Source organism: Diceros bicornis, chromosome 10 (assembly GCF_020826845.1).
Source record: "Diceros bicornis minor isolate mBicDic1 chromosome 10, mDicBic1.mat.cur, whole genome shotgun sequence".
Lineage (NCBI taxonomy): Eukaryota > Metazoa > Chordata > Mammalia > Perissodactyla > Rhinocerotidae > Diceros > Diceros bicornis.
This window is the reverse complement of record NC_080749.1, coordinates 62,049,704-62,075,622: the sequence shown is the minus strand read 5'-3', so window position 1 is coordinate 62,075,622 and position 25,919 is coordinate 62,049,704. Positions and strand designations below refer to the sequence as shown.

At 37.2% G+C, this 25,919-nt stretch overlaps 1 protein-coding gene across 2 annotated transcripts in view; it reads right to left on the bottom strand.

Moving 5' to 3' along the window:
- Nucleotides 1-4,948: 4,948 nt before the first annotated feature.
- The window catches only part of PPP1R1C (protein phosphatase 1 regulatory inhibitor subunit 1C), a 107,669-nt gene continuing 86,698 nt past the window's right edge, over nucleotides 4,949-25,919 (bottom strand). For both annotated transcript variants that reach the window (XM_058549367.1, XM_058549368.1), the window contains exon 5: nucleotides 4,949-5,037. In XM_058549367.1, coding sequence (XP_058405350.1) covers nucleotides 4,949-5,037 — 89 coding nt within the window. The remainder of the gene's footprint in view (nucleotides 5,038-25,919) is intronic.

Sequence of the window (25,919 nt, the reverse complement as noted above, 5' to 3'; positions counted from 1 at the left end):
CACGTCTAAGTAGCCTTGCTTCCTTTAGATGCCCCAGGGAAGAAGCAAGTCCGCAAATTCTGTTCATTTGGAAAGCAGATACTGCTGGCTGCTCAGCTGATATCCATATTCACTTCATACCTTACAAAGAGAGCCTTAATTTAGTTGGAAGGTGGCAAGGTACCTGATCAAAAATATTTACTTTCTCCAACTCCTTTGCATCAAGGGATGGTCTCGCGATACAGTTCTGGCCCATGAGACAGTAGTTGGGGGGTTCTGGGATAGCTTTGCTTCCCTGCTATAGCTTCTTTCTCTTTCTCTTCCCACTGGTCTTCCTGCTTGGAACACACTGGAAGCCTGGAGCAGCAGCTCTCTGGGGACCATGAATTTACAACTCTGAGACTGTTAACGAAAATGAAAAACATCTGGATGCCCTTTGGTGCCTTGAGCCACAATTCCAGTCCTGGACATTTTGTTGCATGACACAAACAAACCTCTTTGCCCTTGTTTGCTGGGTTTTCTATTATTTGCTGCCAAATTCTTGTTCTGAATAATAATGAAGAATCATTTGCTGAACGTACTCTAATATTCTGTTACTTTTAGGATTCTAATATGGTAGTGTCTTATATCCCTGAGTTCACTGTGCTCATTCCAAATTAGCCTTATTGTTACCAAAAGTCAGAGAAATGAGAGAAAATGCTAAGTCATATTTGTAGAGTGAGAAACAAAAAATGGTAATGAATCCAATACCATTTTAATCAGTTTTCCCCAGTTTTTTTCTAAGTTTCCAGGCTTCTTTGAATTCCCTCCTTCGCCTACTTTTCTTTGTAATCCACTCTCATGTTCATCTTCCCTCTGTAGACCAAGTCTCCATTATCTGCATAAACTAAGTGTGAAATACAATGAGGGAAGTGGCTGCACTACTGCCTGTGTCCACAGAATGAAAGGGCCTCACAATACAAATGTCAAAGAAAGTTCTAGAGTTGGATGGTAGCCTCTTTACCAAATGCAATCGGGTACCTATGCATTTTGTAGATTATTTCATTTAATTCACACAACATTGCAAAGTAGAAACCTTTACCGCCATTGCTGTGGAAATTAAATGAGACACTTGCAAAGATAAGAGCTTTGCTTACTTACAATGTCACTTAAAACCAAAGATTCCCTCTATCATTTTCCTTAAGCTGTTCTTCCTCTAATATTTAGTTCTTCAGAATGTTATGATGTTATGAAATCCAATAACTTAATTTCTTTAACAGATTTCACATTTCAGCAACAGAGACATTTTTAATAATTAATATACCTGCTGGAGCTTTGAAGACTGGTTTTTGGAATCAGGGACTTAGAAAAATAAGAGCATTTCTTCCCCCATCCTCCTTCTTCAGAGAAAGCAAATTCTCAAAATTACGTATGAGCATAAACACTTTAATGTAGTTAGATATGCTTTTTCTATTATTCAGTTTGCACTTACACTGGTTGCTTTAGATGTAGGTGAAGAAACAGAGAATTTTTAAATTAATGCAATATAAGTGGTTTATTTGTGAATTCACAAATCCATATTGCAATTAAATGAACTCTACAATACTTAAGTTATTTGCTATGACAATACCCAAAACCAGTGTTTCCAAAACTTCAATTAGGTATCACTTTTGTGATTGAGGTAGCACCTCTACTATAGTTATTTAATGTTTTTCTTTAAATTGATTTAAAATATATTCACACTTTAAGCTTGCCTCATCTTAAGCAACAATAGTTATAAAATCATGGATTTGGGGTTGCTGATTATGTATCTTTTCTAATATATATTATAATAGTATTTATAAGAATAAAGATAAAAATAATTTGTCCCTGGCCAACCTAAAATAATCTGTTTCCACAGTGTAGACAGCATTGGCATAACTGAATTAAAATTAAAAATGGATGGTGAAAACTTTTTTAGGAACAGAAAATAGTCAGAATTCTGTTTTTTTACAAAGTCTCTTACCTTGGTCAATCTTAGGAAGAAAAAGAAGTTACAAAATTATTGTCTAATAGAAAGAACTCTGGTCTAGAATCTTGCTCTGCCCTGCCACACTCTGTGCTTCAGTTTCTCATGTTTAGGGGGATAAAAAAAATAATCCTTAACTTGTGCACCTGACACAACCTTTCTTAGATTTAGTATACACAATTAGAGGATCCTAAAGCGAGTGGCTGGGATGATGAGAAAAGGTTGGAGGAACTGGTGATGTTTTATCACAGAGGTTGGACCTCATATGATGACACAGAGTGTTCTTCAGTATCTGAACGGCTGCGACATAGGAAAGGAGGTAAAGTGTAGGAGAAAGAGAGAGTTTAACACGCAGAGAACAATTAGAGCTTTTGGCTGGGTTTGGGGTTCAGCTGGAGTTATTCAAGAATAAGTGCGGTGAGGTGATCAATAGCTTGTCTGTGATATTCAAGAGGATCATGCATTAGATAAGGTTTGGATAGATAGCCTCAGGTCCTTTCTCACTCTAATAATAATAATAATAATAATAATAATAATAATAATAGGCACCGATAATTAAATGCTCACTATGCTGGGCTAAGCATTTTGTAGGTCTTATTTAATTTTCACAGTAACCCAATAGGGGTAGGTATGATTGTACCTATTTTACCAACAGAGAAACTGAGTCTAAAATCTGATAGAAGTTGAGTCTGAATCCAAGTCCGAGTGACTCGAAATTAGTGGATTGTGTTATGTTATAAATGTGGTCCGGGAAAGATAAAGTTTCCATTTTGTTTTGGTCAGAAAGTTTCTTTGCCCATTCAGCCACACTGAGGCCAAGTTGTCTTCTTGAAAAACTTTTGTTGTCAACTATAATTGTGTGAAAAGGAAACTGAAAAGCCATTATCTCGGCTGGTTTCCTTCAAATTTCTGAGAAAGCCGACACATTTCCCCAGGACAACTTATGTTTTTAATTGTGATCTCTGTGTTTTGAGAGTGGAGAACAGAATAGAAGAAATCAACATTTCCTAAGGAAAACTTATGCTTTTAATTTTGATCTCTTTGTGTTTTTAAGAATGGAGAATGGAATGGAGGAATCAAGAAGCCATGCTGTTTATTTCCCCAAATGATGTTATAAAATCAGCAAAACCTTTAGTTTCTTTTGTTTTTCTGAATCCTTTTGAAAAAACATTTATAAAACTGTCCGTTCAAGGAAAGGGAAGGGCAATTTTATTTTTTAGCACCTCAGGGTATCTCAAATAATCTCAAAGGGTATTGAGATGTTTTCCAAACACAAGTAATTCAAAATCACTTAACACAAATATGTGCCTTAATCAGATTTTAAGTGGAGGGAAACAGGAAAGCAAACAAACGGTCACAGCAGGTGGTCTAGAAACTCCAGAAATTTTGGGTGAAATTGACTTAACAAAAAAGAAGAAAACAAAAAATGCCAGAGGGAGTGAAGGAGGAGAGAAAGGAAGGTAGGAAGGGAAAAAGGGAGGAAGGGAAAAAGGAAAGAAGCAAAGAAAGAAGGAAGGAAGAAAGACAGTAGGAAGTAGAATTTCATTCATACTGATGATACTATTTCTCGATGAGTTTTGCATTTATTTTCTTGGGGAAAATATACTAAAGAAAATGATTGTTATCTCTATTGTCTTGCAAATTCACACATTTCTCTTAATTTCTATATTATAAAACTCACATTCAAAATTTAAAACAATAGTTTCACTTCTTTGAATGTTGATATTAAGATCCCAAAGTGATTTCACATTAGATTTTTTGTTCTTGTCTCAATTTCCCTCTTTACTGACTTTTGAGAAATCTTTTCATTTTTTTCATCCGTGAAACATTTGAACCTCACTTATATCATCAATTTGGGAAATAAATTGGGCATTCCTCCATCCCCACTAAATTTTGTGTAGATACTTTACATTGAAATGCCATCAGTAATTAATATCGTTCAGAGGGGCAGAACTTGGAATTATCACAAGCCATATTCATAAATATATACGGTCTTGGAAAAGCTTGCTTTATACTGGTGCTTTATCTTCTCTGCCAGCTCTATAGGGGAGAAATTATCTTTCCTTTATTTTCATAACCCCCAGCAAAGTGACTTCCTAAAGATAAACTCATAAAAAGTAGTTATTGAATTAATGAATGACTATATGTATGAATTAATGGAATTTCTCATTTTATGATAATAGAAGATTTATAAAATGCTAATGATTCATTAAAATGCAATAAGAAATAGCTTACATTTCAAGTAATAGCCAAAAAAATAGTGGCAGGGGAGAATTGACATTTTATTTTAGATTTAGCATTTTTATTTTTTAATAACTAGTGGAAGTGTGGGAAATATATCTCACAACTTAGAAAATGAGGACAATTATGTAGTCTTTTAACCATTAGTGTGTTGTTGGAAGGAAAAAAGATGTCTAATATCTAAAGACTAATATATTGTGGTCTTGTGAATCAAGAAATCTGGCATTTCTTTGTCATTTTGAAATAAATACTGTGTACTGTTCTATGTACAGAAACACGATAAATGCAGGTCTTAACTTGAAAGTTTCATTAAACATTCCTTTGTAAGTTAAACCCAGACACACACTCATGTCTAAATGTATTTAATATTTATTTTTCACTCTTAAAGTGATGCTATTTACATTTGACCTTCGAAGGCAAACCATCCCAGTAGGCCATCAGGGATTAAGCTTGGCAGTATTAAAGTTAGAACACACAGGTTTGCAAATTTCTATGTCATTAAAAAGAAAAATCACCATAAAATAAATGCTTATCCTTTAATTGCAAGTCATATGGAACAATCTATACTTAATTCTAAAGTTCAATCAAGGAGGGCTTCCCAGGAGGTGCATTATACTGTATGAGTGTGAAGAGCAGAGATGGAGAATGCTTCTGGAAATCAAGCAGTGGCATTCCATGGGATATTCAGAAAAGTTAATAGTTCAGTTATTCCCAAGAAGCCTTCTTGCTGCAGACTCATAATTAATGGTCCCAATGCTCCTCCCTTTCGTTTACGCCTTCTTCTTCTTCAGGAAATGCTGATTCATTCTGGCCTTTCAGATGCTTAACCCCTGAAATTATAAAAATTATTCTCAATTTAAGTGAAATTTATTTCTGGCAGATACACTGCTTTGCTGCAAGAGATAAAGAAAATGAGTGGAAAGTTTTCAACGGTGTATATGTGTTTTCTCCAAGAATCTCAACAACCTAATCCTATATAAACCTTTTAATTCACTGAAGAATAAAGACACAGCCAGCCAAATTTCCATTAGAGACAGGCGATCTTTTATAATTAAATCTTCTCCATTACGAATTGCATCACAGCCTATTAAAAAGCTGTTAACTAAAAATGTGCTCACAGGCTTTTATTGTAATTCTGATACATTATTTAGTTCAAATATTTCTTTTGGCACTCCTGAACTCCATTACAACGAGAGCCATTGAAACCCCTAGGAACAAAGGGGTGTGTGTGCCACTTCTGTAACTTGTAAACAACAAAAGAATCATGATATCGTTAGTCTTCTTTACGCATAGGAACATACCCATTTGATTATGAAACTTCTGTACTCAAAATTCTTCAATAACTTCCCCCACAACCTACAGAGAGGAAAAACATTGGCACACCTTTGTCTACTCTATAGGCTTATGGGCTCTGGCCTCTCCCTACATGATGGCCTCATTTTCACCATCCCTTCCTGCTTCCCCCGTCACAGTAATTTACTCTTTAACAACACCAACCTACACGTCCACATCCCCTGATCACTGCAGGCTCCCTCAAGCTTCCTTGCTTTTCTTATTCTAGTCTCCCTGCCAAATAGCTTCTTCCTACTCACCCACCTGACTATCTCCCACTCATCCTTCTGGTCTCAGCTTGCCTCCTCTGTGCAGGCTCCCATAATGCCCCAGGTTGACTTAGCTTGATCTTTCTCATATTTCCCTGCTGCTCTTGGATCACTTTCTCTTGCATCAATTACCTTATAGAACCGTATTTGTTTACATGTCTTTCTCATTAGAGCAAACTTCTTGATGTCAGGATTATGCTAGGTTTCACTTTGGAGTCTGGCATGGTGTCTGGCAAACAGTAGGTGCTCATTAATATTGATTGCATAAATGATTGATGGAGTTAATGAAGTAACAAACAATTTGGTATATGTCTTTGGCAGTTCCACAATAATGTATATTCGGTTTCTTTCAAAATTAATTCAAATCAGAAGGCAACTACTATAGTCATACTCAATCTACAAAATTATCTTTCATTTCACTTGAGTCTCTTCTGTTAAAACATCAGACTAGCTGACACTCCGTGAGTATAGTGATGCTTAGCATGGAAAATTTTATACTTATTTTATATTTTAGAAAATTAGTTTATGAGATTTTTTCTGAGTGTTACTGAAAAACATTCCACTTTTAGAATTGATAAATGAAAGGAAATTATTGCTCATGTTTGCTATGAAATAAAGAAACTGAAAAAAAAAGTGTGGATTTTCATGTACTGTAGTCAGCAAGCCTCAGAGGGCTATTTGGCAAAGAATGACATCCTTGGGCATGGTGGATTATCTTGTAAAAATATTTGATCAGTTATAATAATATTTAAGTACTTTAATTTCATCTGCAAACACAGATCACTCACAATTCCTGTTGACCCAAGACTGTAGAGAGACATTTGTTATTAACAAATGAAACTTATTTCATATTATTATAAATTACATGGGAAATAAGAGACCTAAATGCTAGGGAGAAGGGAAGGGAGATCAATGAGCATCTAATCAGTCACTCTGCTAGAGTCTTACATACCTGAATCACTAAAGCTCACAACAACTCCATGAGACAAATACCTGGATGGTGAAAGTTAGACTCCAAGAACATAAGCGCTGTGTTCAAGGTTATAAGGATAGTATAGTTCTAAGAGAAGTTCTGACACGTCATAGTCCCTTAATATATACTGACTGAGTGACTGATTGACTGACTGAATGAGTGAATGAATGAATGAGTGAATGAGGCATAAAGTTCCATTATCAGGAGACTCCAACTCATTTTCACCCTTAGCTTTTTGGATGCTGATCTAGACTTTTCTACTATTCTCTAGGATTTATCATAGGTTTACAGTACCTATTAATAGTAGTTGAACAGTACCTGGTTCAGATGATCTTCAGAATCCCTCTGAAGTATTAAAGGCCAATAATCTCAGCTGCCAGCCACTCTCTTTCCTAAGCTCAAACTGTCTGTACCTCCCTGGTTTTGCAAAGGTTCTATTGCCTCCAGACCTCATTCACAAGACTACAGAGTAATGAAGTTGTGTTCAAGACAATTTTCCTTAAATTAAGGTTAATAACTTAATGTCAACATTGATTTGTCTCTATAACTGGGTCAAACATTTAAAAAAATCAGTAACCAATATGTCCATCTTATTAAACCATTAATCAACCACTTCCCATCCTTGAGTATAGGTCTCTTGCTTACCTGATCCACATTTAATTTATTTTATAATAATAATGGTCATAAAGTGATATGAAAAAGCCCTTTTTAAAGTAAAACCAATCAATTGGGCAAACCTTGGAAGGTGCTTTTCCTAGCCTTATTCAAGTGTGACATTATTTCCAGGTGAAAGGCTTTGATGAGGCAGGAGCTGGTAACACATTACCACCTCCACAGAACCACAAGTTCTTTGGTTCCCAAAGCAGTTTACACTAATGTCATCTTTCTATTGGATAATGGATGGTTCATTAATTTGCGTTTTGAATCTTTCTTCTTTCCTATCAGCAATGTTCGTTTGGTCATAGCTGCAATAATGCTGAGATTAAAGTGTGAAGTCTGTGAGGACTGTCTAAGCATTTCTTTCTCCCTACCCCCCTCTTCGTATCCCCAACCACACATATACTTTGTGTTTAAATTCTCTTTAAATGCTCACTTGATTTGAGTAATTCTGGAGGTGGAGGAGAATAACGTGGTCTGGTGTGTGGATGAAATGCTCAGAGCCTCCTCCTCTGCCAAATGCTAATGAGCACATAGGAAAACACCTCAGCTGCACAGGGGCTGACTCTTGGCAGGCGGCACAGGGCCTCCTGGACACACACAGGCTCGGCCCGCCCTGCGGGCAGCAGAAGGCAAAGGGACCCCAGAAAGTACAACAGAGGTTCTTTTCTCCACAGCAAAAGGAGCACAGGGGGGAGTGGATCATATATAAGACCAGGATATGCAGTATGAATATGTGAAGGCAAGAAAAAAATAGAATTTGAGGAAAAGAAAGTAGATTGAGTAAAAGAAGAAAAGGAAAAGAAATAAATGTTGTCCCCAAAGAGAACATCATACTCGTGCTCTTCTCCAGTCTGTAGATCAGGAGGTTAAATGTGAGTTGGATGAAGTTGTGAAGCAACTGAGTAAAGAATTATTAATAATGAATCCATAGAGGAAGGCTTATGTTTGGCAAATGACAGGTCAATATGTTTATCAATTAATTTGGAGGAAAAAAGGCAGATTTATTACGTTTGTAGATGAGACAAAAGTTGGAAGAAAAAATGATACAATGAATGACAAAACTAATATTCCAAAAGGTTTCAAGAGCTGGAAAGATGGCCTAAGCAATTATGGTAGAGGTCAACAGGGAGTTTTTTAGAAAGATTATGTTGGTTCTAAAACATAGACAACGAGGGCAACATAAATTGATTATAGTGAGGGGTTTCAGGTGACCACAATTTCAACATGGCCCAGTAGAGTCACCCGTTTCTAGGAACTGAGCTCTTGATGGGCACTTGACGGCCTTCCTAACAGGAGAGTCAGCAGTCTAAGAGAGGGAACTTCTCTCTAACCATGTGTTGGTCAGACCTTTTTTGGATTATGCTGCCTAATTCTGGGCTCTGTGTTTCAAGAGTTCCATTGAAGAAGGTAAGTGGGATTAAAAGCAGTCTTATAAAATCACCTTTCTGGAAGAATTGTATGTGAAACTAGAAGGTTTAGCATAGAGAAAATTAAGAGAAGACAAAAGAGGCTGCCACTGAATTCCTAAAAGACCGGAAAAAGAAATAAAATGTGTCTATGTAGCTCCTTAGAGAAGAAATAGGGTCAACAGCTGACATTTATGTGGTGAAGGCAGATTATAGCTCAATATAAAGAAGAAAATCTCTAAACTCTTCGTGTTTGCCCAGCAGTAAACATGTGAGTGAGCTCCCCATCACTGTGTGTGTTCAAGTCAAAGCTAAATTTCGATCTCTGAGGCAAGTTATAGAAGGAACCCTGCATTGAGTGGCAGAGTGAACTAATAACTTCACTGATGCTGAGATGCTAGTAATCCACAAAGGAGATCTTGTTTTCTACTGAAAAATTTGCTCTGCTGGGAGTACTGTAAAATACAAAAAAGTAATCTTAACTTCAAATGATATAAATGGCCCAAATCCACATTTTAAAACTAATTCACATCAGGAGTAGCAAATGTAAATGGATTCATTTTTCTTCAACCACATACTTTAGAGCTTAGAAATCATTCTAAAGTCCTCTAGGGAATCTGTGGGTGGATTTTAAAGAAACTCTGACCCTCTTGGAATTCTATTTATGGTTGTATTTGTGCTTTTGGGGGGAGGAAGGTCCATAGTTTTCAGCAGAATCTCAGAGAGGTCTCTGACTCACAAATAATTGTGAATGTGAATACTATTCTAATCTCTTCAGTTTAAAGCTGAAGGAACAATTTCAGATGTCAAAGTGACTTGCTTAAATTCACACAGCAATCACTGGCTGAGCTGAGACACAAACCTGGGCCCCTAATTCCTATTGGAGGCTCTTTACCTGGGTCACCAGGACTCAATCTTCCACTGCTATTGACCTTTTTCAAAGTGAAAACCTGAAGGAAAATATGGTGATTGAAGATCATGAAGACCTTTTCATTATTAAATTCTTTCAAAGGACTTTACATAGCTGACAGATTTAGATGTAACTTTTCAGTCTTTGTTGTCATTGTTGTTATTGTTTTTAATAGAATTTGGAATTAGAAAGATGTAGAATTTGACCTGCCCAGAATAGAACCAAGTTACAAATAATATTCAGGTTATTAGAAAAGAAGTAGCCTTTCTCTCTGCTGTGCTCAGACCTGGGACTGGACTCTGGGAGACACAGAAAATATATCATGGTCTAGTCTAGGAGATGAGACATAGCAGTCATCAAGTGATATGAGCTAAATATAATAAAGCCCCTACTTGTGTGTTGAGCATGAGAGAAACACAACTACAAATCAGATGGGGATGTAGGTCAAGGGGTGATGGTGCACACATAAATGGAGTCAATGCAATGAAAATGTGTTACAGACTGGTAGAACAAATAGTGCATTTGGAGAGTTCTGAAATGGGAAAGAAGAGCTCCAACTTGGGAGGTAGTAATTAAGACAGCCATTTGTTGAACAAGACACTGGTTAGATTAAGGGAAACAGCAAGTCTGACTTCTGTATGAGAAAACTATTTGCAAAATATATTTAACAGGCATTAGTTTTCTGAAGGTCTACTATATACAAAAGAGTGATTTCAGTGGCCCTAGAAGATGGCTTTCTAATGGCTCCTTGTGTGTTGACCCTTCAAATTTTATCAAAATAAGCATGCTAGATATACTTGAGGAATATAACTTAACCTATAATATGGTAGAGCAAGACTCCTCAGTAAAGGCCCATCATATCTCAGATTGAAAATGTGCTTTACATTTCCCGAAATGCTTTCACATGTATTTTGTTTAAATCTTCTTGTCATTCATTTATAATGAATAGCTATATAATATGCTGAGGGTCATAGAGATCAAGTGACATGTTGATTTCATTCTAAAGCTAAACACGTATCGTGTCCTGAACTCATCTTAAATCTATCCCTTTCTACTTCATTTGAAGTAATTATATATACACAGCACAGTTAATCTCTGTTCTCATATAGTGACTGGTCAGTTAATATAAACTGCACATCAACACATGATCATTTCACTTAACTCCCCATTACTTAGGGAAGCATTTCCCTGCAGAAGAATAAATGTGTAATATGCTTCTCTCTTCATCATACGTGGGAATAGGAGCAGCATGTTTATGTGATATTCATAAGTATTATGTATTTTATGTATATTTTTACCTATTATATATTTTACCAAAGCTGTTGCCCAAGAGTAAATGCTAGGTGAAAGGTTTAGCATTAAATCCCGAGGAGAAGGTAGGGGACGAGGTACACTTACATACTACTGTTAGAAGCGTGAATTCAAATAATATCTCTGGAGAGTAATCTAGTCTCACTTATCAGAATGTAAAGTGCCCACATCTTTATCAGTAAGTCTGATGTTGGGGCCAGGCAAGAATACATATATTTTTAAGTTTTGCGAGGATCCTGCTCCTCAGCCTACGATGAGAATTACTTTGATAGAGTGAGTGCCTCTTTTGCCCTCTACAGTCAAGTGCCCTTCTAATACCCTCTTTTTCTTCTCAGCTAATGCATTCCCCATGAACTCAGAAGTAAAGTGAAATTTTTAAGCCTACACATAATGGAGCTAAACGGTGTTGGGCAATTTCACTTTGGAAAGAGACAGAATGGCTCCCTAGTCTGCAAGCCTCGACTGCCATTGATTGAACACAATAGCCTATCTAAAATAAAGAATGCATCAATCAGCAGGAGTCAGTGGTTAGCCTTGAAAGCACTAAAAATAAAATAACGAAAGGAGAGTTGCATTTACAGCCACAGAAGCAAATGCTGTCTGTGTTTTTTAAGTGTGTCCACAGGAGGATGCCCCGTGCTGGCATTTTAGAAGGCTCTGTCTTCCAGGCAGGGTACTTTCCTATTGAAGCAATAGTCACTACAGGCTACCATAGCCTGATGCCGGTATATGCCCAATCACAGAACCAAATCATCCAGCTCTGATTCTAAGCTTGCCGAAAACCCTCTGATACCAACAGAGCTTGCTCACGAGGAGAAAAGACCATGACTAGATTTAAAGAAGGTAGAAATGAGTCACGGAACTGTCTGGGAAAAGACTGTCCCGGGCAGATGGAATAAGAATTGCAAAGGCTTGAAGTCTGGAGCAAGCCTGCCACAGTCAAAGGAAAGCAATGAGCCTGGAGTGTCAGGAATGAGGTGAATGATGGAGAGCAGCAGGAGATAAGCTCAGAGAGATGAACGCAGGCGGGGAGGAGGAGGAGCCTGACCACATAGGACCTGATGGGACAGTATAAAGTCTGGCTGTTACCCTAGGGAGCCACTGGCAGACTTTTTTTGAGTAGAGAAGCGACATGATCTGATCTACATTTTCAAAGAATGACTCTAGGGTCCAGGATGCAAGGAGTTTAGAAGTTACTACTCTGTTCTCACAACAAGTAAAAGGTGGAACAAGCTAAAAAAAATCAACTCTTTTTATCTCTGTTAGAGAAGTAAGGTCACACGCCAAACCACTGCCAAAGTATGGAGAGACAGACAGGTGGATACAGAGAAATACCACTTACTGGAGCAGAAACCTATGCAGCAACCAGTGCCAGGGTAAGAAAAACCTAAATGGTAATTGATGAATGGCTGGAGGCTCAGCGTGGGCAAGACTGAGACATTAAAAACTCCAGGGGGTGGGGGGCAGCCATAGAGGGCTCTCATACTTTTGTAAAGTTTACCTCCTGGAGCTCTACTAGGTTCTCACAATGAAAATCAGAGAAAAATCTCCTCGTGCTTCCAACAGAGAAGGGGAACAGTGGCTATTTTAAAAAATAGGGCATTCTGTTCTTCTTGACAAGGTCTGCTCTCAGGGGAAACTATTTTACCTTCCGAGGTTTTATCAGAGACTAACCTACCTGGGGTGGGGGGAATACTCAATTCTACCCCCTCTAGCCATCCTGTCCCACCTAAGAAGGGGAGGGACTGAGAAGCACTGGTGAAGTTCATAGTCCAGAGGCACAGGCTCACTAAAAGACTGAGACCTAATCATAGACTATAGAACACTTCTCCTTCCTCACACCTTGCTGCTACATTACTAAAGATCTATTTACCGCAGTTCCTTTTACCCGGTACATCATGTTCACCTTTCCACAAAAATTACAAGGCATATTACAGGCAAAAAACAGTGTGAAGAGACTGAGGAAGCATCAGAATCAGACTCAGATATAGCAGGAATGTTGGAATTATTAGACCAGGAAATTTTTTAAAACTATAATTAACATGCTAAGGACTTTAATGGAAAAAAATAGACAACATGCAAGAACAGATGGATAACATAAACAGAGAAATGAAGATTCTAAGGAAGAATAAAAAAGAAACACTAGAGATCAAAGACACTGTAGCAGAAATGAAGAATTTCTTTGATGGGCTCATTAGTAGACTGGACACGGCTGAGGAAAGAATCTCTGAGCTTGAATTATGACAACAGAAACTTACAAAACTGAAAAGCAAACAGAAAGCAGACAAAAATACAAAACAGAAAATGCAAGCACCGTGGGACAACTACAAAAGGCGTAACATCCATGTAATGGAAATACCAGAAGGAGAAGAAAGCGAGAAAGGAACAGAAGCAATATTTGAAGCCATAATGACTGAGAATTCACCTCTAATTAATGTTGGACACCAAACCACAGAGAACACCAACCAGGATAAATGCCAAAAAAACTACACCTAAGCATAGCATATTCAAACTACAGAAAATTAAAGATAAAGAAAAAAACTCTGAAATAAGCCAGAGAAAAAAACACCTTACATGTAGAGGAACAAAGATAAGAATTACATCCAACTTCTTCTCAGAAACCATGAAAGGATGGAGAGAGTGGAGAGAAATATTTAAAATGTTGACAGGAAAAATCCACCAACCTAGAATTCTGTACCCTATGAAATTACCCTTCAAAAGTGAAGAAGAAGTACTTTCTCAAACAAAAAAAAAATTGAGGGAATTTGTTGCCAGTAGACTTGCCTTGCAAGAAATGTTGAAAGTTCTTTAGACAAAAGGAAAATTATATAGGTCAGAAACTTGGATCTACATAAAGAAAGAAAGAGCATCAATGAAGAAATAAGAGAAGGTAAAATAAAAACTTTTAATTTTTCTGATTCTTAATTAATCTAACAGATGGCAGATGTTCAAAATAATAATAGAAACAATGTATTCAATTATGTATGCTTATGCACATATGTTGTATATATGCTTATGTATGTTTACACATAAGTGAAATGAATAACAGTAACCATACAATGGACAGGAGAGAGTAATAGGATTATTTTGTTATTGTAAGGTACTCACACTACCTGTGAAGTGGTATAATGTTATATTAAGGTAAACTTGGATTCGTTGTAAATGTGTATTGCAAATTCTAGGGCAACCACTAAAAAATGTAAAAAAAAAAAAGTTGTATAACTGATATCTGATATGTTAAGAAAGGAATGAAAATGGAGTGATATAAAATGCTCAATTAAACCCAAAAAGGCAAAAAAAGGAAAAAGAGTGGAAGACAAAAAGAGGAACAAAGAACAAGGGCAACAAATAGAAAACATAGTATTTACTAATCCAAATATATCAATAATCACTTTGAATGTCAGTGGTCTAAATGCACCAATTAAAAGACAGAGATTGTCAGAGTGGATCAAAAAACAAGACCCAACTGTAGATTGTCTACAATAAATTCACTTTAAATATCAAGACATATATAGATTAAAATTAAATGGGTGGAGAAAAATATACTTTGCTAACGTTAATCAAAGAAAGCAGGAGTAGCTATATTACTTTCAGCCAGAACAGAATTCAAAGCAAGGAAAGTTATCAGAGATGAAGAAGGGCATTACACCTGCCAAAATCATAATGGATATGAAACCCAACTCTCTATAATCATACTGCCTGAAACTTGATAGAGAAACACAACTATAAAAAGCTTACAACCATGAATACTGCTTTCACATAAAAATTTTAACCATATTTCTTAAGTGGTCTTCAACATTTCCTGAAAGATCTACTTTAATTTCCCTGTTTAAATCATTCTTAAATTTTTTCACTCCTCAAATCTCCAATAATCCCATACCCCCCTCACACTCAGCTGATTTTACAGAGAAAATTGAAACAGTCATTAATGAAATGACATCAGCATGGCCAAATCTTCCAATAAATCTGCATCTGTACCCATATCTCTGCCTTCTCTCATAAGACACATGCCTCATTTTTTTTCATGACTCATTTTTCACAATATCCTTTTCCCTTTCAAGGAATGCTCCTAAAATTATAACCCCTATTTCTTGCATCATCAATTTCTTCCATTCTACTAAAATATTCCCATAACCACAAAAACATACTTTAATGTCTCCTATTTCAAGAAACTCTCTCTTGACTCCCTTTTCCCCTCTAGCCACTTCCCCTCTCTCTCTCCTCCCCTTTGTAGTCAAACTCCTTATAGTATACTAAACAGATTACGTCACTTTATAACCTCTCCTTAACCCACTCCAATCAGACTTTTATGCTTATCTCTTCACTAAAATAGTTCTTGTCAAGTTTCCCAACAAACTTCATTAGGGGAAATTCAGTGGTCAGCTTCACACCAATTTTAGATAAAATCTTGACATCATCCAACACAATTGGTCACTCCTCTTTGTTGAAACACTAAGCTGACCTCAGAAGGACCAAGCATACCTATTTTTCCACCTTTCTCATTGGTTACTCCTTCTTGGTCTTTTCTGCTGGACAACCTTATTCATTCTTACCCCTACGTGCCAGTCAGTTTCAGGACTTGGTTATTGATTGTTTTCTCTATTTATACTCACTTCCAATTGTGTATCATCAGTCCCAATCCTTCATGTGAGCTAATATTTGTATAACCAACAGCCTAACTATATCTTTTGGATGTTTAATAGGCGTCTCAAACTTAGTATATCCAAAATGTGATCCTGATTCTGCCCCCCATCTTCAAAAAAACACAAACAAGCACCTGCCCCCTACCAACCTACTCTTCTCCAAATCTTTCCCATCTTCGTTAATAGAATTTTCTCAGGCCCAATGTATTCTTTACTTCCTCTTGTTCCTTTCATACTCCTCTTCCAGTGCATGACCAAATTTTGAAGGCTCTATGTTCAAAATTATATCCCAAATCTAATCATTTTTCATCAGTTTCAGCACTATCACCTTAGTCCAATCCATCACTAATCTCTACCTAGAGGACCTCAATAGCCTTCTAACTGGTCTCCCCACTTTCTCTCCTTTCACCCTGTAGTTAATTCCCCAACTTATAGAATAATATTTTAAAAAACAAATCAAATTATGGGGCCTGCCTGGTGGTGTAGTGGTTAAGTTTGCATGCTCCACTTTGGCGGCCCAGGGTTCGTGGGTTCGGATCCCAGGCGTGGACATATGCACGGCTGATCAGGCCAGGCGGTGGCTGCATCCCATATAAGGTAGAGGAAGACTGACAACAGATGTTAGCTCAGGGCCAGGCTTCCTCACAAAACAAAAACAAAAACATATTACATCACTCCTCCAACGAAAACCTTTGATGACTTCTCATTATCCTAACAATGAAATTCAAATGCCTCATCATAAACTCTTAATCATTAAGATCCTTCATGATTAGGTTCCATCTCTTTCTGACCTCACCTCCTTCTGACCTCACCTCCTTCCAACCCTCTCCTCACTTGCTTAGCTATGTTGGTCTTTTACACACAGGCCTTGTATAGCCTCAGGGCCTTGTCCTCCTCTGCTCTCTCCCCTGGTTTCCTCTTCCTCTGAGGATCTATGCGTCTTTTTCCTTTACCTCATTTGGCCAGTCAGGTCTCTGCTCAGATGTCATCATTTCAGAGAAGACTTCACTGAACACCCCATCTAAAGCATCCCATGTTTCTTTCCCTTACTTTCTAGTCATTTACCATGATTTACCTTGTTTTTTCCTTCCTTTAGAGTACTTATCACTCCCTGGTATCATATTTTTTCATTTATGGACTTGTGGTATGTCCCTCTACCAGAATGTTAGCACTGAAATCAGAGCAGTTCACAGAGTGATCAGCAAAGCCTTAGAACAATGCCTAACATCATACATGCTCGGTGCTTTTCAAGCGAAGAAATGACTAACTTCAATCTCACTTTCATGAAAAATATTTCCTATTCAGAGTATAAATACTTTTCAACCCATTCCATTTTTTTTCAGATGAATGACCTTCTGCTCAATCAATTTAAGTCACATCTCCTCTGATAAGTAGAAAATGTAGAGCATTTTTGATCTTCTCAATCTCCTACACAATTTTAGATTACGAATCTAGCCTCACTTAACAGATATCATTCTGAAATTCCACCTAGTTCAAGAAAATGTGCAGTAAATCTTGAAGATGGAAACAAGAAATGGTACTTTCCCTAGTGTATAATGTTGCTCTGATCACCAAACACAGTTAATTAATCCCATTGGGTATATGCCTTTCACAACAAATGGATTTGATTAAGTATTTTGGTCCCCTCAGTGATCCTGCTACGTAAAATTTTCTTTTATTGGAAAGTGCTAATCCTGGTGAGTTGATAGTTACATCCAGTCTCAAAATCTGTTCAGCTCTCTCCATATCCTGAGGCTGTTTTCCTCCACTTTCTCTGTGGAGGGCCTCAGCTCAGTTTGCTTCTCATTAGGCAGCTTACTGGCCGCCAGGAAGCTTCTGAATGAGGAGATTGTTCTGCTGGTTCATCCTCTGCCTGACCCAAGGACATGCAGTTCACACTCTGAGCTGTGTCACTGTTTTGCTCTGCCTCTGCTTTTCTGCGCAGAGTTACCATTGTTCTCAGCAGCATTCTTGTTCGCAGGCAGTTCTGCTCTCTGACCATCTCTTTAAATAATAGCAATTCATTGTATCACCGTGGGGCTTGCTGACCTACTTTCTTCTTTGATTTGCTGCCCTACAGTTGGTCTGTTTTACTTGTCTCCCACGTGTAAAATCACCACCTCTCTTCTCTTTACAGAGATCTTTAACAAACTCTTCTTGGATGAGCTGATACCATTTCTTTTTAAATTTTTATTTTCTTGAGAATACTTGATGCAAAGGAGCAATTATATCTTCAAATTCCACAGGGATTAGCAATTTTATATAGTTTACATGAAGGAGAAAAATATTAATAAAATTTTTGCTTAAAATGATAATTTTCTGTTATTTCTACCCTATAATATTCAAATGCAGTAACTAGGGGGAAAAAAGTGTTTACTTACCTAATTTACTTAGTTTCTCAATACATGAGTATCACTTACCTGGGAAATTTTTTTTCAATACCAAAATTGGAACCCCCCTGGCCCCTTCAGACATTATAAATTAATTGCTCTAAAATCATGGCTTTTGAATTTCCAAATTCTTCTCTTGAAAGGGAAAACAATCTTACTCTCAGTATACAGGCATTGCAATCAATTTACAAAAATTTCCAATCACCTTTATATTAGAAAACTCCTAAAATTGTTAATAAAAATTAATGTAAGATTTTTCAAAAACCCATGTTGAATTTCATTTAAATTCACAGTTTGAGGGGAAAATTTCTCTTGGAGTATGTTTATGGCTTATCACACCCCAAATGACTTGAAATCATTTTAATTTGTTCCCCAAACTTTCTGAGCATCTAGTCTTCTTACCTTTTTTTTTCTTAGATATTTACTCTTTTATTTCTCCCTCAAATAATAGTAACTACTCTGAGGAAAAGAAATATATAACTGATAAGGTAACCATCAGACTTAGAGGATAAAAGAAAATTATTGAGAATGAGCAGCACTGTTATTTCTGGTATGATACACTAACTAGAAACAGTCTCCAATTTACTAACACAAGGGAGCAGGGTCACCCACAGAAGATGCCAGAAGGGTCATTTGGCTAGGGCCTCTTATGCAAAACTGGCCATGAATTAGACTTTTGATGTTATCTCCAAATGAGTTCATATATACAACAACAGATATATTTATTGACAAATTTATTGACAACATTTTTTAAAATATTTCTCATGAAGTTCACATATACATCTGATTACTAGACCATACTACCTGGATTGTACCATGAATTATTTTTTTAATAAATATCATGATTATGAATAGTTCAATTATATCATATTGTAAATTTTGTTATGTCAAATGAATTCTATTATTTTTGCAATCCTCTTTTGGTATTCCTTCATTTGTTAATACAGGGAACCTCAAAAAAGGAGAGTGGCCAGAAGGCTTGTCCCTTGTCCTCCAGAAGGCTTTAGTAAGGAAGCCATATAAACCAACAGACGCAGAAGGAGTATAGCCTGTGTTCCTGCTCTACTCCCTGCTAATCTCCACCCCACATAGCTATTAGCCTAGAGAGCTGCCTTCCCTTAAGTAGCTATTGTGCTGTGGGAAAGTCCTTTTTCTCAATCATAGAAGCACGACCTTTTAAGGTTTAAAGAACTTTAAAAGGTAGTCTTAAATAGAAACGACAATCCAACTATCTCGCAACACACACACATGCACACACTACCACCATCACCAGCAGCATCATATTAAGATGTGAAAGCAAGGCCTGTTTTCTGAAGCCCCACAGCAAAGAGCAGTCATTCATCTATAACACAGGTTGTCAGACTTTTATTCCATATTCTCTGCATCATTCCACACCAGACAGAGAGAGTGAATAAGCTGTTGGTGCCTGGAAGTCCCAGTAGAGTTCCCTTTCCTGCTTTCTCTCGCCCAATCACAACCTGGTTACCTGATGCCTGTGCAAAACCACTAAGAGGTAAAATGTATTCCATGGTATGCGGAAACTGGGCTCTTTAGAAAGATATTCTAATGGATGTTTGGTGACATTGAAATGGACTGTTAGTATAATAATTTAGGCATATTATGGATTCTGCTTCTATATACTGATGTGAAAAAAAAATACCACTAGTAGCAGTGATTCTATGCATTCTCAGATCCAAATCGCTTACAAGTCAATTTTTGGAAGACAAACTTTTTTGTAATTGGAGGCTGCATGTTCTGGACATTCACCAACAGGACTACCAGAATATGATTAGAAGTGGGCAGAAATAAGAGGTATAATTTTCTACGTTTCTAAGGAAGATTTGTTTATTTCTCAACAAGTAACATTATCCCCCAGCTATTTCTGATTCGTTCTTTATAATGAGAATCTATTGTTCAGTCTTTTCAGCAATACTCTCTACCCTCCCTTGCTTATAGGAATGACTATTCTCACCACTCACCTTCCTTCAGGGATCATTCTACCCCCCAATCCAAACACTGGATACCAATCAGCACTTCCTGGTTCTGACATCACCTTGCCCTCTGGCCATTGTGCTATGGCCAGGGGTACCTGACCCAGGCTGAGCTGATCCTAATCCTTCCCCTATGATCTTGCTGTCTGAAACCAAGTCATTATGAGAGAGTATTTAAATTATAGATGGTGCAAGACGTTAAACTTCTTTGCTCTTGATGACCATGTTTCCTAATTCAGGAGACAGCTGGTCTGCAGGGGACCGTGGGGAGGATGAAGTTGACAGGCGAAATGAAGGAAATGGAAGACACAGCAGCCTTTGATTTTCTTTGTTTCCTGAGGCTCAGTTGCTTCCTTTCCTTCCTTTCCTAATAGTTTGTTTGCCCTTAATAATATGAAGTAACCAAGTAATCTGTCAATAAATTTCTCTTTTGCTTAAGCTAATTAGATTTGGTTTTGACATGTGAAACCCAAAGTGTCCTGAACAGTCTATTGTCTCTGTCTTACATCTTCCCTGGAATCTCCTTTTGGGAGGGAAGACAGAAAGGGGAAATGAAAGGCAACTGGGATATTTCTTTTTTTTTTTTTCTATGCCTCCAGCTTTGAATGAAACTTATGATGCACTGAGAACCAGACAAACATGGGAAACGTTTCATTATGTCTCAGGAATGTCCTTCAAGTTAAATCTAAACCTTAGACTCGTTATTAGAACTAAAGTAACAGAGAAAATTTAGGACATTTTTTGCAAAATGAGTAATTGTCTTCCTAGAGGTAAGGCACCTTTTGAAAGATGAATATCATGGATTTGCAGGTCAGAGGTCAACATCATTACAACCGATTTCATGCTTTCTAAGGCAATAATTTTATGACTGCAAAGCCCTGAACCTTTATGGTCAGCTTTCATTGTGTGAATTTGTAAATAACCAGATGACAAAATTTGAGTGATTCTAAAAGAAGTGTTTTGCCCAGAATTGTCACAATCTAGGTTTTACAATGCTTAAAATTTGTCGGTTTTCTCAGATTAAACATTTACTTCAGTAAATTGTGGAGAAGACATACCAGATATTGACAGACATGACATCATAACACATTGAAAGCCATCTCCTGAAGACTCTAGGAAAACACAGCAAAGAAAACTCTTTAAAAATCCCCACATAAATTAGCTTTTGTGCTTCCTCCTCATCATTTCAATTTAACTTTGAAAATACAAGTAAATAGGATCTATAATTCTTGATGCCACACATTTTTTTGTGTGTTCATCTATATTTTCCCACTCGCCTAATTTATTCTTGTCTTATGATCACAGCCAATTCTAGGTAAAAGTGAGTTCAGTTTTAGCATGGCTTACCCCAACCTCACTGCAAGACATCCAATCTGTCCTGGAGTGGAGGATTACTTTGGAAGTTTCATACTCTCTCCTTCCTTTTCACCTTCATTCTATATTATCAATATTTATGATTAACACTAGCTAACCTAAAAGGGTCTTCCTTCTGCTGTCCTATTATTTTCCTGATTCTAACATCCTGTTTAATAATATTAATAACATATTGTTATGGTAGTTTTCAAGTTTCAAGGCAAAAAACATACATATCATTCTTTCCTTCACGTGACACTGTAAAGCAGGAAAGGCTTCTGCTATTATCCCATTTCACAGTTGGAGAACTTGTATCTGCCAATAATTAAATGAGTGGCCCAAGATCCCTTGGCAAGTCAGTATCAGAACTAGCACTAGAACTCAAAATTCCTGAATTCTAATCTAGTTCTTTTCCCACTGTGGCATCTAATTTCTCATTCCCTTTGGGCCAAGATCTCATTCTTTTAGTCACAAGCTATTCCTAATGGAGGGTCTTCCTCATTGCTTTGTAATATAGTAGGATGATCATTTAAAGATTTTTTTTTCCGGAAGAATACGAATTCTTTTCTTATACCTCTGAAGAAAGGTTCAAGTAATGGCAATTTTAATTCAGGTGCCAAGAAAGATCATGATAGCTGGGGATGATTCAGGAAATTAGGATTTGTACTACTCCTTACATCATAATGTTTAGATAAGTCCCTGTTCTTGGTCTATTTGTAAGGCCGATGCTACTTAGAAAGATATTTTTCTAATATTCTGAAGTACCTCTTTCATAAATTATGGAAATGTCCTAGGAATTCCAACATCTCCTGAACTGCTTCCTGTACCAATGTTATTGCAAAATTGCAAATGACCTAATTTTTTTTTTCCTGGAAAATACGATCATCAAAAGAATGTAGAGAGACAGATTCCATCTGTTGAAGAGTCAATTATTAGAATCAAATTTTTTGTGTTTTTTTTCAACAAAGTTATTTTAGGGAGCTTATTATGATCTCCCAATTATTTTTAGATATTTGTTCTGAGGTTAATACTCTGTATGCAAATAACTGTAGATTAGTAAGTGTTGAGACAGAACAGTTTGTACCTTTTTGTTATGTACCAAATACCATCATAAAAAGCCACATCCATCAAATTTGAAGAAAATCCAAAGTTAATGAGCATTTGTTTTATTTCCATTACTCAAGAAGACTCCAAATTAAGAAGAGATTGTGTTCCAAAAATATGTTTGTGAGGTGTTTGGAACTCAATCTATTTTTCTATAAGGATAGATGTAAAATGTGGGGAATTTTGTTTTATTTTTCTAGGAGGAGAAGACGTACATTGGCTGTTTTTGTAAACTCATTATAGTGGAGGCTGGGGCTTTGGGGCCCGTGCTATCAATTGGCATCTAGGATTCAGAGAAAATGGTAGAGTTATTATGCATGTGAAAGAAAATCTTTGGAGAGAAGAAGGGAAGAAATCAGCAGGAGCTGGGCAGCGTCCGAGGGAAGGGAAGCGGAAGAGAGGACGTCTACTGGATCACACAAGAGGCAGAGGAGACCTGAAAGAAGAGAAATGTCTCATGAAGGTTCTAAGAGAGTTTACCTTGAAATATTTGATATTAAACCCTCTCCTCAGTTTATCTTGTCAAATTGTCAGTCACTTCTACATGGCTACTTATTCAGAGGAGCAGGAAGAGAAAAATGGGAGGAGCATGGCTTGGGTTTCACAATAGTTAGTTATTCAGGGAAGCCTGCAATGCCTATTTAACCCATAAAGATCCAGAAATGCGGAACCGACAGATCCATTTTAAACCAAATCAAGGCTGGCCTTTATTTGTGACCAAACACATTTCAGGTTACAATGGGAGGTGCCAGAAACAATTTCTTCATATCTCATTGGTTCCACGGAAAGAGTGAAGGGGTGAACCAGGCACTTTTAGTCCTAGTAGTAAACTGGCTTTTTATTCTCATGTCAATTCACTCAGAATTGGCTTGGGGTAGGGGACGGCAATGGAGGAGAAGATTCTCGGCTTTGTTCTCTGTGTGAGTGATTGATTCCTAATTGTTATGTTTCCTATGATGTACTTTAAAACTCATCAGAATAGAGAATGTGATATGTGTGAGTGTACATGTACAGCAGTGAATATAAATTTTATCTACCTCTTGGGGATAGTTGACTAATATTTCAAGTACACTAATCAGGGCTAACACTCCAGGGAGAGTTAGTTAGCATTTGAAGGACCCTAATGGAAAACCTACTTCAGAAGAGCACCATTTGTAACTCCAATCAATACCAGAAAGTTTATTAATTAGCATATAATGTGCTAGAAATAATTTTCCTTCAGGGAAATGAGTGATATTCAAGATATGTCTACTGGCTAGATATATTGAATGGGGCACCCTTGCATTTGCATGAATAGAGTTGAAAAATCTAGTAAGCCTAATAGCATACATTCTTCAAAGTGGAATCTAGTCTTGGAATTCCAGTCTGTTCTGTGCAATATCTGTCACCTGATTCTGACCAGAAGTTTAAATTAATCCTACCACTAGGAAATTGTCCCCATTGCATTGAGTAAACCTTTCGTGCAAGTTGTTTGTTGGAGAACTTAAAAGGGCAGAGGGCCGAGATGCATTCTGATTTCAGAACAACTTGTATGGTTTTGAGGGAAGGAGCTGCTTATTAATAAATGTCTGCATGTGCAGCAAAATTAGGAGCCAGCCATGCTGATTATCTGAAGGAAACAAATCACAGCATAGGAAACTGAAAATATAAAGGCATAGAGGCTGGAAGAAACTTGACATATTTAAGAAAAAAGAAGAGGGCCACTGAGAACAGAAAATAGGAGTGCATTTAAAGCCAAGTGGGAGTTGCGAAGGAAAGTCAGAGGATAGGAACAGCCAGGTCATGTAGGGCCTGATTAGCCATAGTGAGGAGTTTAATCTATTTCTAAGGATATTGGAAAACCCTATTGGAACACAAATTACTCATTAGTTGAATACTATTAATATCATGAATTGCAGACACATCTGCCTAAAGAGGCCAGGCAGGATGAAGCAGCCATACTATAAAAAACAATAGCTCAAATTCAGTAGTAAATGGCAATTGAAAGTAGACTTGAGGGTTAAGGATACCATAGCGAATGGTGAGGACTTTGGCAAATGAAGATCACATGCTTTATCTTGTGAGCCTGCGTACTAGGAGTGGTGGTGAGGGGACAGCCTAAAATCAGATCCAGGTGATTGTTGTCATGCCGAGATGTGAGTCAAGTATTGCCAGATCCTCTTGCTTTCCAAGACAAGCCATACATCTGAAACTTCGTGTTAAATTTAATGTTTAAATGATGGCAGCTAACTAAAAAGAAATAAATTGTTATGTATGATAAACGAATTATGAACTTAAATGGGTCTTGTGGGCTTCCACGAATAACTTCTGATCTATATAGTCGATAATTAACTGTCAGTACGTATAATCTCTCCTCACCTTACCTTTCTTGGAAATTGCAGCTTAATTATTCCTACTTTGCAGGTAAAAAAATAAAATCTTTCAAGCTAATCCCAACATTTTTTTTATTCTACAATCCAACATCTTTTCACTCAACAAGCAGTTATTAAGTGCCCACCATGTTCTAGGTGGCTGAAATATATGAATGAACAAAAGATAAAGATCTCTGCCCCTGTGAACTTTACAAAGCCTGGGGAGGATGCTTACATTTAAGGGATAAATGGGAATAGTAAGAAATGAAAAGGGCACAGAGAAGATTGAGGGTGGAGAGGTGAAGACAAGTGATGAATGTAAGAAATACATGAATTATATAGTATTATAGAAGGTAATCGATGCTGTAGAGAAAAGAAAAATAGAGCAGGGTAAGGGGGATTGGGAGTGCTGATGGTCTCGGGAGGATTTCCACACACGTCCCCAACTCCAGTCTCCTTAGAGATTTGCCTCTGCCCTCTGTCCAGAATTTTATTCTATCCTCTCTATACTATCTTCTTCCCCTCAGTTTATAAAACATACGTATCTTCTATCCTAAAAATAAGCAAACAAACAAAAACCTCCTTTAACTGTGCACATTCCTCTTGCTTGTGTCTCATCCTTTAAGAAGGGAGCTGTCTAAACTACTGGTCCCACTTTCTCACCTCCTGTTCACTCAACCGCCTACTCCGATATGATTTGCACTCGAATCCTTAAGAAAGACTGAACATTTAACAACAGCAAAGGCTGAAGAGTGGTGAAATAAGATTAAACTTTAGGGAAAGCCAGTTGGATTAGGCCAATCAAAGGTCATCTATAAACAGTTTTGGTAAAGAGATTAAACTTCTCTTGGCTTCTAAGATATAATCATACTGGTGGTCCCCCTACTGTATCTCACTAATCCTCCTTCTCCAACTCCTTTGTGTTCTGTTTTTCTGCTTTTACTACCTTCTTAAATGTTAGTATTCTCTCCAGGTAATTTATTACTTCTTTAAGGTTGGAAAAAAGTCCGTCACCAATA